This window comes from Oncorhynchus clarkii, chromosome 9, assembly GCF_045791955.1.
Source record: "Oncorhynchus clarkii lewisi isolate Uvic-CL-2024 chromosome 9, UVic_Ocla_1.0, whole genome shotgun sequence".
NCBI classification, from domain to species: domain Eukaryota; kingdom Metazoa; phylum Chordata; class Actinopteri; order Salmoniformes; family Salmonidae; genus Oncorhynchus; species Oncorhynchus clarkii.
Genome location: NC_092155.1, coordinates 29,044,687 through 29,059,706, shown reverse-complemented (window position 1 = coordinate 29,059,706; position 15,020 = coordinate 29,044,687). Strand labels below are relative to the sequence as shown.

Below are 15,020 nucleotides of genomic sequence, written 5' to 3'. Positions count from 1 at the left end.
TAAGTGTCTCCATGTTCAATGAAACTAGCTGTATCCCTTCTCCTGCCTGCTACACCCTAGTGCTCTGAAGCTAGACTGCACAGTCATGTGACGGCGATAGGTTGCAGTGCAGTGCAGTCCATTGGGTGCTGGTTAGGGATATGGCTGTCTGCCCTGGGTATGGTAGTGTTATCTCACTGTTGGAAAGGTTAAGAGTCAGGTTAATGTAGGGCAAGAGTTGTTTGACGACACTGACCTGGTTAACCCCCGTGTGTGACACTTGAACCACGTTTAGGGCCCTTATTTTGGAGACTGATACCTTGAACGAGCAGACTTTTCAGAGAAATGCATCCCGTTTTTGTGTCGTTTAAAATATTTTACCTCCGTTGTAAAGTACAACATCAAGCCAAAACAAACCAAAACAAAGCACACTTGCTTTTCAGTGTAAAACAGCGTTTCATCAGATTTCACAACGGAAGAAAAACAAAATGTGTCATCGTCCATGATCTTTGGAGTACTTTCTTTTGACAGCTCATTTGATCATGATATTTCTAGCTATCTTTATTTGTAATCCAAAAGTCCAAAGCAGCTAAGAGAAATATAATCTTAACACTTGACCAGCATGCAAGCTCCTAACAAGCCTTTACCCAGTTGTGGATAAAATGAGTAGTCTACCCACAGCGGACGTGGACGGACGTAGCTCATGTGCTGTAGCTCTTCCTAATTTGATTCTATCACACTGTGCTAGCGCCACATACGGTAGTGCGGTAAGGGAACCCACCTTGGTGGCCGAGTCCACAGCTGAGCCTCTCTCCAGCAGCTCCTGGACCAGCTCCACGTGGCCCTCCTTAGCTGCCAGGTGCAACGCGTTGAGCCCATTCTGAGGAAGAAGAGAAGTAGACACGTATAAGAAGATAGGTCAGCCTCAAAACAAAATGGAGGATCGAAACGCTAGAGATAAAGGAAAGAGAAGGGACTGGGTGTACCTCCAGGTCCATAACCTAACAGGGTCCCTTTCCCCTCTCCCAATCTCCCTCTCCTTGTCTTGGCTGTGAAACCGTGTTCTCCTCTCTCACAAATATACACACACACACACTCTCGAGGGAGGTACAGACTGAAATACCAAAGGCAGTACTGGATGTCAGAATTTGTGCCATGTCACGATGGTTGTGGACTAGGGCCAGTCCAGGATTCACTATGTAGGCCTGGTGGTATTAATAAAGTCAAGCAGTATGTGTGTTTGTCACAGGGGTGACTGGTGTGTGATCCTGTTCCTTGAATGCGACTTGCCAGCTATGCTGTCATTTATAGCTAGCTACCTGTCTTTCCAGACACCCATAAGGCTTGACTTTAGATCAGAACATCTGTCCAAGACTAACTCAGATATATCAAGACTCAGATATACAGCTGAAGTCGGGAGTTTACAAACACTTAGCTTGGAGTCATTAAATCTCATTTTTCAACCACTCCACACATTTCTTGTTAACAAACTATAGTTTTGGCAAGTCGGTTAGGACATCTACTTTGTGCATGACACAAGTCATTTTTCCAAATATTATTTACAAACAGATTATTTCACTTATAATTCACTGTATCACAATTCCAGTGGGTCAGAAGTTTACATACACTAAGTTGACTGTGACTTTAAACAGCTTGGAACATTCCAGACAATGATGTCATGGCTTTAGCAGCTTCTGAGAGCCTAATTGACATCATTTGAGTCAATTGGAGGTGTACCTGTGGATGTATTTCAAGGCCTACCTTCAAACTCAGTGCCTCTTTGCTTGACATCATGGGAAAATCAAAAGAAATCAGCCAAGACCTCTGGTTCATCCTTGGGAGAAATTTCCAAATGCCTGAAGGTACCACGTTCATCTGTACAAATAATAGTACGTAAGTATAAACACCATGGGACCACACAGCCGTCATACCGCTCAGGAAGGAGATGCGTTCCGTCTCCTAGAGATGAAGGTACTTTGGTGCGAAAAGTGCAAATCAATTCCAGAACAACAGCAAAGGACCTTGTGAAAATGCTGGAGGAAACAGGTACAAAAGTATCTATATACAGTAAAATATACAGTACAGTAAAATGAGTCCGATATCGACATAACCTGAAAGGCCGCTCAGCAAGGAAGAAGCCACTGCTCCAAAACCGCCATTAAAATGCCAGACTACGGTTTGCAAATGCACATGGGGACAAAGATCATACTTTTTGGAGAAATGTCCTCTGGTCTGATGAAACAAAAATAAAACTGTTTGGCCATAATGACCATCGATATGTTTGGAGGAAAAAGGGGAGGCTTGCAAGCCGAAGAACACCATCCCAACCGTGAAGCACGGGGTGGCAGCATCATGTTGTGGGGGTGTTTGCTGCAGGAGGGACTGGTGCACTTCACAAAATAGATGGCATCATGAGAAAGGAAAATTATGTGGATATATTGATGCAACATCTCAAGACATCAGTCAGGAAGTTAAAGCTTGGTCGCAAATGGGTCTTCCAAATGGATAATGACACCAAGCACACTTCCAAAGTTGTGGCAAAATGGCTTAAGGACAACAATGTCAAGGTATTGGAGTGGCCATCACAAAGCCCTGACCTCAATCCTATAGAAAATGTGTGGGCAGAACTGAAAAAGCGTGTGCGAGCAAGGAGGCCTACAAACCTGACTCAGTTACACCAGCTCTGTCAGGAGGAATAGGCCAAAATTCACCCAACTTATTGTGGGAAGCTTGTGGAAGGCTACCCCGAAACGTTTGACCCAAGTTCAACAATTTAAGGCAATGCTACCATATACTAATTGAGTGTATGTAAACTTCTGACCCACTGGGAATGTGATGAAATAAATAAAAGCTGAAATACATCACTCTCTCTACTGATCCTAACTGACCTATGACAGGGAATTTTTACCAGGATTAAATGTCAGGAATTGTGAAAGACTGAGTTTAAATGTTTTTTGACTAAGGTGTATGTAAACTTCCGACTTCAACTGTACCAACTGGTCCCAGTTCAATTTAGCTAAAGACTAGTTTATATCCCTCCATAAGTGCCAATATGTTCCTAATAGGAGATTGATGTTTACGTCCTGTTGTTGGGGCAATAAATAGATCCTAAAAGCTTTAGAGGGAGAGAAATTACGATTACATTTCAATATCACTCTGGACGGATTACCCCGAGGATTAAAGAATCCAAGCATTTGCATTTGCCAGTTAATTCCCAAAAACACCACAACATGAGGGGCCCAAGAAACTTCAATATCCAACCCCAGATGCCAACAACATGACACAACGTTTGGATTCTGAGGAGCAACCCTCTCTCATTCCTAAAACTAATCCAGAGCGATTTACAGGAGCAATTGGAGTTAAATGCCTTGCTCAAGGGCACATCAACAGATTTTTCACCTAGTTTGGGGCGTCTCAGTGACCCAGCACTAATTCAGGGACCGTTTGTCTGCTGTTTAAAAATTGCCGCTCGGTCGATATGTCATTTTTCTCTATAGCCAGGGCAGCCCCAAACAGACTATGTCATGCGGCCCCTGTTCAGACCAAACTGGACTGCTCCTGGGGACCCCTGTAGTTACAGCAAGGCACCCTACAGTGTTTAGTGTCCAATCAACCCCTGTCTATTAAAAAAAGAGTTCCATATTATGCAGTCTGCACTGCCCTGAAGGAGAACAAGAAGCATCTTTTTTAAAAGACATGCTGCATTTGACTCAGAAGGGTGCACCATCTGCTCTCTTCTCACTTAGCTTGTCCTCACATCCCTTAGCACTGTCAAAAAGCTATATTTCTATTGTGTAATTGTAGGGCCTGGCTCCAACATTGTACTGAAGGATAAACAGAGTGTAAACAAACACCTTACAAACTCCCTGTAGAATGAACCCCTGTTAACCTGTCCTTGGTAACACACTTCACCCTCAGAGATGGCATTGGGAATAACTCAAGGTCAGCCAGACAGGATGCTATAGCACCATAACACCTGTCACTACCAAAGCAGAATGGAGTTGCCATTTCTGTCCCTATTTCGACTTTATAGATGAATGGCTGCCTCTGTCCCCATGGAAGTTGGTAGGGATGGAGGAAGTGAGGTTGGTTGGTTAACTGCAGGGACAATCTGTATTCACTCCTTCGGGGCGGGGACCCTTCTCCCCACCCTCCCATTCCGATCCCCCCACAATCTCAAAGAAACAACTCCGCCCATAGCGCTCCCATACAGTCCCATCCATCTCTGCCCACAACAACCCCATACTGTATGAGTGTACCCCCCATTCATCCATCCTTTAGAGTCTGCAGGCATATCACTCTGTCACACAGTTCCCCAACTTACCTACTGACCACCACAGTCACTCAATCACAGTCATTACATCAGCCTGGCCAGACACAATCACTTATGAAAAGGTTCTAATCACATAATATAACATTCACCCTAATGTTCCCGCTTGTTATTGTTCTATTATATGCAGATGTAATGTGGTGGAAATCTAATTCATAAGCAGCGGTGGTTAGAGCAGACGACTCCCATGGGGCATTGCAGCAGTCATAACCAGCATAAATAGCAACTAATTAACATGCAGATTGTGAGTTATTATCATTATGAACTATGGTGCTATAATAAATGGAATGCATTACTCATCGAAAGGCAGTTAAAAGTTTACAGTCCGTAGGGGTAACAGGAAAGTGCAAAAAGTAATTAAGTACACTTTTGAGAAGAGCGATTCAGTTCAAAACGGTCAACTTGAAGGAACATATCAAGTACCAAACAATAACACAATAATAAAAGTGACAGGTAAATTATATTTGAATAGTCCACAACGGAATACATTTCTAGGAGAGTAGAGTAGACCAAATAACTTTCACTAAGAGAATGTCAACTCCACCTCCTGCATTAAGTTGAAAAGAGCTACTGTGTTCCACTAAGGGTTGTCCCTTAACACTTTTTTCAACTTCTATAGTAGAATCATAATGACCACTTCATCATACAAACAAGGTCTTTAATGCAGAAATTATGGAAATTATTTACAGAGAAATTATGGATTTTTTTTAGAGAGAAATTATTTACAGAGTTTAGTTTGAATTTGGGGTTCAGAGCTGCTGTGTGAGTCTGTGTGGTTGATTGATTGGGTAACCAGACTGTGTTGGATGAACCACAAGGAGCTCTCACGGTCATAGGTGGAGTATTCCATCACTAGTGGCACGGGCAGAGACTTGATGGAAAGACATCCATCTAATGTGGCACCTGCAATGCATTTATAATGTATAAATGCTACTTTAAATGCAGTACCACCATCAAGCTTATATCTCCCATGACTGTGCAGAGGAAATTATGCCAGGGACAAACTGGGAATACATCAGCCTTAAAGACAGGGGAAACATTGCTATTTGTTACAGAGCAAGAGGCTCTGTGAACAAAGCTTGGCTACAGATAGATGTAGGATCTTAATTTGATCACTCTTGTTGCTGAGAATTTGGATATGCAAATAGTGTATTCGAGGTAGAAAAATGCTTCTAAATATAATTTCCACTTTAAAATGTCAGACTTTATTTGCCCTAATGAAAAATGTATCAACCCCTACAAAAAATGACCTTTAGTTATAAACCACCATAATGATTCACATTTCCTGTTGCCGCAGGATTATTTTCCTGCTGTAGAAAACTGGTTCAAATTAAGATCCTAGTAGTGTAGTAGTCTGGTTGAGTGAAGAGGCCTGGGAGACAGATGAAGGTCATGGGGATGAGGATGAAAGAGCAGATGGTTTCAGCCCGACGCGGCAACACTAACAACCACAATCTAACTGGCAGCTGTCAAATATAATACCTGACATACAGTAAATGGCTGTTATCATTATCGTATGTCAATTACATTTTTACATTTCAGTCATTCCAGCAGACGCTCTTATCCAGAGAGACTTAAAGTAGCGAGTGCATACGCATACATCTTCATACTTTCTTCAAACTGGTCTCCAGTGAGAATCGAACCCACAACCCTGGTATTGCAAGTGCTGTCAAAGCCATTTGTATGCCTGTTGTGTGGGGTGTCGGCTCGTTGCTAAGGATGACTGACATAGTTCCTTATGCTTGCTGGTTGCTAGGATGACGGACAGTTTCACTGTGATCCACTTTGCAAAATTGCATTGCTGACACATGCACATGTCAGCCACTCAAGGGTGTAACAATACAGAACACCTTGAGATTGTTCCAGCTCAATAACTAATATCCGATCACTGGACCATCAGATTCCACAAGCACACTCATCAATCCATCGATTATACCTGTCATATGGTATATGAACCGACAGATGTTAGTGACTAGGGTCCTGTCTCCTCCCCTCTCATCCATCTCTGACTCTGCCCGACACCCACATAGGGCTGTGGTGGTATTCAGACCCTTTGCTATGAACTCGATATTGAGCTCAGGTGCATCCTGTTTCCATTGAACATGCTTGAGATGTTTCTACAACTTGATTGAAGTCCACCTGTTGTAAATTCGATTGATTGGACATGATTTGAAAAGGCCCAAACCTGTTTATATAAGGTATCACAGTTGACTGTGCATGTCAGAGCAAAAACCAAGCTATGAGGTCGAAGGTATTGTCCGTAGAGCTCCAAGACAGGATTGTGTCGAGCCACAGATCTGGGGACGGATACCAAAAGATGTCTGCAGCATTATAGGTCACCAATAACACAGTTGCCTCCATCATACTTAAATGGAAGAAGTTTGGAACCAACAACACTCTTCCTAAAGCTGGCCGTCCGGCCAAACTGAAAAATCGGATGAGAAGGGTCGTGGTCAGTGAAGTGACCAAGAACCCGGTGGTCACTGTGACAGAGCTCCAGAGTTCCTCTGTGGAAATGGGAGAACATTACAGAAGGACAACCATCTCTGCAGCACTCCACCAATCAGGCCTTTATGGTAGAGTGACCAGATGGAAGCCACTCCTCACTAAAAGGCATACGACAGCCTGCTTGGAGTTTGACAAAAGGCACCTAAAGGCTCTCAGACCATGAGAAACAAGATTCTCTGGTCTGATGAAACCAAGATTGGCCTGCATGCCAAGCGTCATGTCTGGAGGAAACCTGGCACCATTCCTACGGTGAAGCATGGTGGTGGCAGCATCATGCTATGGGGTGGGGATGTTATTCACTGGCATGGACTGGGAGACTAGTCAGGATCAAGGCAAAGATGAATAGAGCAAAGTACAGAGAGATCCTTGATGAAAACCTGCTCCAGAACGCTCAGGACCTCAGACTCGGGGTGAAGGTTCACCTTCCAACAGTACTACAACCCTAAGCTCACAGCCAAGACTTGAACCCAATCGAAGACCTGAAAATAACTGTGCAGCAACGCTCCCCATCCAACCTGACAGAACTTGAGAGGATCTGCAGAGAAGAATGGGAGAAACTCCCCAAATACAGGTGTGCTAAGCTTGTAGCCTCCAGGCTGTAATCGCTGCCAAAAGTGCATCAACAAAGTACAGAGTAAAGAATCGGAATACTTATGTAAATGTAATATTTCAGTTTTTAATTTTTAATAAATTAGTAAACATTTCTAAAAACCTGTTTCTGCTTTTTCATTATGGGGTATTGGGTGTAGATTGATGAGGGGGAAAAACAATTGAATCCATTTTAGAATAAGGCTGTAATGTAACAACAACAAAATGTGGAAAAAGTAAAAGGATCTGAATAATTTGTGTGTAAATGTATTTATCATCATTCATGTATTATTTTTTTATGTTATAAATTAGCAAACATTTCTAAATGCAAGCGTTGTTGAATAAGTAAAAGGTCAAACACACTGCATTGCAAGCAGTCTAATGAATTCAGGGCATGTGAAGTTATACTTAGGCTAAATATAAGCCTTCCACAACCATAAGACCCATTAATAATTCAATGATTTAATCAAAATAGTTTAACCTGCTTTTTTTCTCTCTCAATAATCACTGATCTGGCTTTCAAGTCTGTCTATGAAAATGCCATTTTGTCGTTACAAATGTAACTAGAACCATGCACATTCACTAATAATGACTAACTTCTTGTAGCAGGCACTATAGAAGACGTCTCCAACAATCTCTCAAACCCACGTGCTAGTGACTGGCAAGCTAATCTTTATATTTCAGGTTTATATTTCAAGCCAGGGTTTCGTTAGAAAAGCTATCTTCTCTACTACAGTAAAATAACGTCTCAATGGGCTTTGGTGTCCATATGATTGATTATGTTGGACCAAACCTCAAATGCATATAGCGTTTTGAAACCGCTTGTCAGAAAGGACTTCGTTGGCGTGAGAGGCAGGGGTAAGGGGCTTGGTGTGTGTAAACCGTAGAGGAAGAGGCGAAGCGAGAGGTTTCACTCTCGCTAAAATCGGTCCAAAAATAAACCAAATGTGTTAATATGGGCTTATTTTGGACCTAAGCTTGTCGCCTGCCTTTGCAAGGGTGGAGACGTGCATCTCTTCATAATATACAGATCTCTGGTGTACATTTGGAGGTGCACACAGCACAGAAGGAGCGAAAGAGACAAGACCAAAAATAGAACACGAGAACAAGTGGAAATAAACGCTTAAAAAAATGTTTTTTTTTTTTATTACAAAACCTCGATTCTTGAGATACAGGCATTTGGAATATTTGAATGAATGAATTCGATATATCGCCCAGCCCTAATGCAAAAGACTCCCGGTCTTACGGTATTTGACCGTTTCACATATAGCATCTCCAGGCCTCCACGCATATGAGCTGCATACCAGCCGCTGATGCGCGCCTTTGGAACATCTCTACCTTTTAAGAAAGTCTAATAAATCAATTTAATATGCACCATCACAATAAAGCTTGATTTATTTTAGTTGGGTCTAAAGAAACATGATATGAAGAAAACGTATTTCAGAATAACAGAATATGAGTTGGCCTACTGTATGTTATCTGGCTATGCTCCATACCATAGGCTATATGTAGGCTTGTTCATTTAGCTGACAAGATATGCTTATAAATCCGGTGCCATTATTAGATATTATATGATTTTATAATAAGAAGAATAGAATTGAACTTATCTGGAAAAAAAATAGAAAGGATATTTTTCCCATTCCGGAGCGTGTACGCATATGAAGTGGCTATGTTGAGGTTAAAAGGGATCATTTGAAACGGATCCTATATGCTAGATTTACTTGGCAACTATAGGTTGTGAATGACACAAACCGTAGAACTTCTTCAAAACATATATTGGCTACATGATGCGGCTGTAGGCTAAGTCGCAAACTCAATGGGGAGGGACAGGGGCAGGGGAAAAAACATGTCATCTGTATGCACTCGAATTGCGTCTGGAGGCCGCGCGAAAGCGGTCCGTTTTCCAATGACGCCTGGAAGGCCACTTTGGTTTTATAATGGAGCTGTGCTTAATATGAGCAGCTGAGAAATAAACATAGGAACACTTATTTCACTCCACGCATCAACCACTGTTTGAGGAGCATGCTCAGGTGATATTCCGCCCAAACTCCGTATGCCATGGGGCTCTCCAACTCTGTTCCTGCAACTACCGAGTGCTTCATTTGGGAAACCAAATGAAATCTGTTAGGCAACATCAATAGTAACATGTTTTCGCAACTAAACATATGTCACTAAACTGTTGACAGACAGCACGCTCGAGAAAAGGAATAAGGGGGAGAGAGGAGGAGAGGGAAATGCATGGTGGTGAGATATTCTGTAAAGCTAAAAGTAATGTGCCACCCAATTAATTATAAAGAAAATCCCTATTACTAGGCTATTCAAAATCAAATACAAATGCACTATAATTGTAGGCTACCTGTAAGTCATCCTGCACAATCAATGAACCAACAGCATTGCCTAGGGCTCTCTCCCATCATGGATAGACATTTTGGAGCGTAGCATAAGGTAACCAGAATGTATAAGGTAACCAGAATGACTCGTGACTGCCGGTATGCTGGTAATATGGTCAACGCAACAGCCCTACACCCCATTCGTCCAGGTCCCTTTCACTGTGTGAAGGTCACTGTTCTACTGTTACATTCCAGGAGGGGAGGGGCAGCCGGACTGACCATATGGAAGGAGAGGGGGAGGGAGGGGGGGCATCGGAAAAGGGGAGGGGAGAGACCAGAGAGAATGCAGATATAGGAGGACTAGTGTGAAATAGGAAATCAGTGTTTGTGACAGTGGATCTGCATTGTTAGAAACATACTCTATCTGACATAGCAATCTGACTTGGTTTATGAAGCAGAACATCTATTTGTTCTTGACTTTATACAGTAGAGAACTAGTTCAGATCACTGCATCAAAGCTCACGCATTCAGATGTGCTGCCAGATGTGAGAGAAATAGAAAGAGAGAGACAGAGACAGAGTGTGTGTATACTGTATGTGAGCGAGAGACAGGGGGTGGCTAGCCCCTCACCTTACCTATCTAGATTGCTTTGGATTTGTGAGGACAACGGTGTGTGCCTGTCTGTGTCTGTATGGTAGGGTTTAAACACATAGCCCAAACAACCGCTCACACACACCCCGTGGCCATGTGACTGTTGTTTATCAGCTTGACCACCGTGACCATGGTGGTTGTCAAGGCCGGACTATTTACATCCTAACAGTTGTCTGTGACCCACGTCAGGGTGCCCCCCCCCAGCCCCGCGATTAGGAACGTTAATGGGTTGGAGGAGGAACAGATAATGGTCATGCGCCTCCTAAATTAAGACCCACCAGCCTCTCAGGGGGAGAGGTATGCTCCAGAAATAGGGAATGTAATGGAAAACTACAGTTGAAATCTGGAGTCTACATACACCTTACAGGCTGACTACACCGCTCGCGTCACGTGCACGAGCATTGCAAAATAAACGTAGAAATCTATGTTATTCAATTATTGCACCCACACTGCTCGTGTGCGCCAACGAGAGTCTGCGTTGCCAAGGGCTAAAATAGAAATCAGTTCTATTTCTGACGCAGAGGGCGCTGCAAGTCCTGCCTCTCCCATCTCCTCATTGGTTTATAGAAGCAGGTACCCACGTTCCATCTGCCCTTTGTTTATACCCACGTGGGTGACTGAAAGACGAACGAGGTCAGTTGCGGTAATGCACCTAATTTATGGAAGTTGTCAATCGCAATATAAAGTCAAGAGAAGAAAAAGCCTGGAAGGAAGAGAGATGACTAGAAACGATTCGGTTGACAGTTTTATGTGTGGATTATTTGGCAGAGTAGAGGACCTTGTGCATTTCAGGTAAAATCACAACTCAATGTTTATATCCCAGGACAAATTAGCTAGCAACAGCAAGCTAGCTAAATATGACAAATTAGCTAGCAAGTGCAAACTAACTAGCTAAATTGCTATAAATGTTTAATGCTTTTCGACCTGTACCCAAATTAATATAATGGTTTCAGAGTTTGTTTTGATATTTTAACCTGCGTGTCGTGGGTCAGAAGTTTACATACACTCAATCAGTATTTGGTAGCATTGCCTTAAATTGTTTAACTAGGGTCAAACGTTTCGGGTAGCCTTCCACAAGCTCCCCACAATAAGTTGGGTGAATTTTGGCCCAATCCTCCTAAAAGAGCTGGTGTAACTGAGTCAGGTTTGTAAGGCCTCCTTGCTCGCACATGCTTTTTCAGTTCTGCCCACAAATTTCCTATAGGACTGAGGTCAGGGCTTTGTGATGGCCACTCCAATACCTTAACTTTGTTATCCTTAAGCCATTTTGCCACAACTTTGGAATTATGCTTGGGGTCAATGTCCATTTGGAAGACCCATTTGCGACCAAGCTTTAACTTCCTGACTGATGTCTTAACTTCTTATGGCTGGGGGGTATTGAGTAGCTTGGATGAATAAGTTGCCCAAACTAAACGGCCTGCTCCTCAGTCTCAGTTGCTAATATATGCATATTATTATTAGTATTTTATAGAAAACACTCTAAAATTTCCAAAACTGTCAAAATATTGTCTGTGAGTATAACAGAACTGATATTGCAGGCGAAACCCTGAGGAAAATCAAACCGGGAAGTGGCTTCTATTTTGAAAACTCCATGTTCCATAGCCTGCCATTTAATGGGATATGAACCAGATTCCTATTCCTATCGCTTCCTGAAGGTGTCAACAGTCTTTAGACATAGTTTCAGGCTTTTATTTGGAAAAATGAGCGAGAACGATAACATCACGTCATTGTATAGCCGGGTGCCAGCAGCGTTTTGTATGCGTAACAGAGTTTGGGCAGCCATTGTCTCTTCCTCTCCTACTGATAAAGACAGGTGCGGTTGATATTTTATCGATTATATATTTTAAAAACAACCTGAGTATTGATTATAAAACACGTTTGACATGTTTCTGTGGACATTACGGAAACTATTTGGAATTTGTCTGCGTTGTCATGACCGCTCTTTCCTGTGGATTTCTGAACGGGCCAAACAAACGGAGGTACTTTGGATATAAAAATAATCTTTATGGAACAAAAGGAACATTTATTGTGTAACTGGGAGTCTCGTGAGTGAAAAAATCTGAAGATCATCAAAGGTAACCGATTCATTTGATTGCTTTTCTGATTTTCGTGACCAAGCTACTTGATGCTAGGTGTACATAATGTTTTGTCGAGCGATCGATAAACTTACACAAACTCTTTTCAAAATCTGACATATTTCCAAAATCTGACATGACAGGTGGATTAACAAAAGGCTAAGCTGTGTTTTCCTATATTGCACTTGTGATTTCATAAATATAAATATTTTTTGTAATATTGTTTGAATGTGGCGCTATGCAATTCAGCGGTTGTTGATGACAATTATCCCGTCAACGGGATGGCAGCCATAAGAAGTTAAGATATTGCTTCAATATATCCACATAATTTTCCTTTCTCATGATGCCATCTATTTTGTGTGCACCAGCCCCTCCTGCAGCAAAGCACCCCCACAACATGATGCTGCCACCCCTGTGCTTCACGGTTGGGATGGTGTTGTTCGGCTTGCTAGCCTCCTCCTTTTTCCTCCAAACATAACGATGGGCATTATGGCCAAACAGTTCTATTTTTGTTTCATCAGACCAGAGGACATTTCTCCAAAAAGGACGATCTTTGTCCCCATGTGCAGTTGCAAACTGTAGTCTGGCTTTTTTATGGCGGTTTTGGAGCAGTGGCTTCTTCCTTGCTGAGAGGCCTTTCAGGTTATGTCGATATAGGACTTGTTTTACTGTGGATATAGATACTTTTGTACCTGTTTCCTCCAGCATCTTCACAAGGTCCTTTGCTGTTGTTCTGGGATTGATTTGCACTTTTCGCACCAAAGTACATTCATCTCAAGGAGACAGAATGAGTCATATGATGGCTGCTTGGTCCCATGGTGTTTAAACTTGCGTACTATTGCTTGTACAGGCGTTTGGAAATTTCTCCCAAGGGTGAACCAGACTTGTGGAGGTCTACAATTTATTTTCTGAGGTCTTGGCTGATTTCTTTCGATTTTCCCACGTTGTCAAGCAAGGAGACACTGAGTTTGAAAGTAGGCATTTCTGACCCACTGGAATTGTGATCCAGTGAATTATAAGTGAAATAATTATGAGTGAAATAATCAAATAATTTGTGTCATGCACAAAGTAGATGTCCTAACCAACTTGCCAAAACTATAGGTTGTTAACAAGACATTTATGGAGTGGTTGAAAAATGAGTTTTAATGACTCCAACCTTAGTGTATGTAAACTTCCGACTTCAACTGTAGCTGGTATAACACTGGGATGGTCAATAGCAGTAAATCTATGCAAATGTAATTTCTACAATGGGATATAGTAGACTTTGTCACATCCCACAGGTTTAATTAGGAATAGAGGCAGGATATTGAGAGAGAGAGAGAGAGAGAGAGAGAGAGAGAGAGAGAGAGAGAGAGAGAAGAAAAATGACAGAAGGAAACACCAATGACCCTAAACTCACTGATCCATCCCCTCCTGCCAGTGGCCAGTAATTCAAGTGGAACTAACAGCGTTTTAGCAACATTAAATCTTATTCAAATCTGTTCATATAGACCCCCCAGGAAGAATATGACACCTTTTTATATTACATTTCCTGACAAGCGAGCACTTAGATATGGTCATCTTCACGTTTTCGTTAATTCATAGAATGTTTGGGAATTACATATAGTGAGGCATTTGTGAAAATTCTAGAGCAATATAGAGTGGGAAAGAGGCCATGCGTTTGGACAATTAATAGACACTGCAGGAAATAAAACCTAATAAAAAACATCTGTCTTGTCCAAGACCGGAATCTACGCTGACTGGTACGACATAGCCAATCAGAGCTACAGTAGGCCTATATGCAAACAAGCAATTTGCCACACGGGCCTGCCTTCATTCACTTTGAACTGGACTGTGTGTTTACAGGCAGTAGCAACAGCGCGACATTAGATCATTAGGATCATTAGAATCGATTCCTGCAAATATGTAAATACCACGGGAGTCCTCTTACATTTGGGAACTTCGCAGTCCTATTGATCAAACAACCATGGAAAGGTAGACTTTCCCGCCCTCGGATGCCAATGCACATCAACAATAACAAGTTCCACAACTAATGCTAGCCAGAGCGAGTTGGCCGTCAAGCTAGTTGGCCGTCAAAATTGCGCTGAAATGATGGGGAATAGTAGCTGCTCGTCCTTCTGCATCTTGCCTGCCAATGTATGCTCGGCCCAACCCACGTGTTGACAAATGAATGGGAATTTGCCTGCCTGCCCGCCCATTTGATTGATGCCAAATACATTTAATTGACAGCTAAGAGACTAAATGTGGATAACAGTCATTCAAGTTCAGCATAGCTAGCTAGCTAGCAAAGCGATTCACATTTCTTGCTAGCTAACCAAATGACACCTGAATCTCTAGCTGTAGCCAGTGAAAAAATATTTGAGTTCTTTACGATAGCCACATTAGCAGCTAATTATCATTTCAATTTTGGGGGGTAAATACAGGCAAATATATTGATAAAAGTCACCTTGTCCAAGAGAGATTTACACGGTTATCATGCCAGGGTAGGCCTATAGGAAACAATCCTTCTACAATCCTCTATGAGAAAAACGTATGGCAAAAAAAACAAAAAAACGGTTG

The 15,020-nt window shown here is 42.2% G+C and overlaps 1 protein-coding gene across 6 annotated transcripts in view; it reads right to left on the bottom strand.

Moving 5' to 3' along the window:
• LOC139416201 (ankyrin-2-like) overlaps positions 1 to 15,020 on the bottom strand; it is a 120,943-nt gene that overhangs the window by 76,356 nt on the left and 29,567 nt on the right. For 5 of the 6 annotated variants that reach the window (XM_071164594.1, XM_071164589.1, XM_071164590.1 and 2 more), the window contains exon 3: positions 761 to 859. In XM_071164594.1, the coding sequence (XP_071020695.1) occupies positions 761 to 859 (99 nt within the window). Of the gene's footprint in view, positions 1 to 760; positions 860 to 965; positions 1,088 to 15,020 lie in introns of those variants that run through there. The other variant, XM_071164593.1, reaches the window with a different exon arrangement.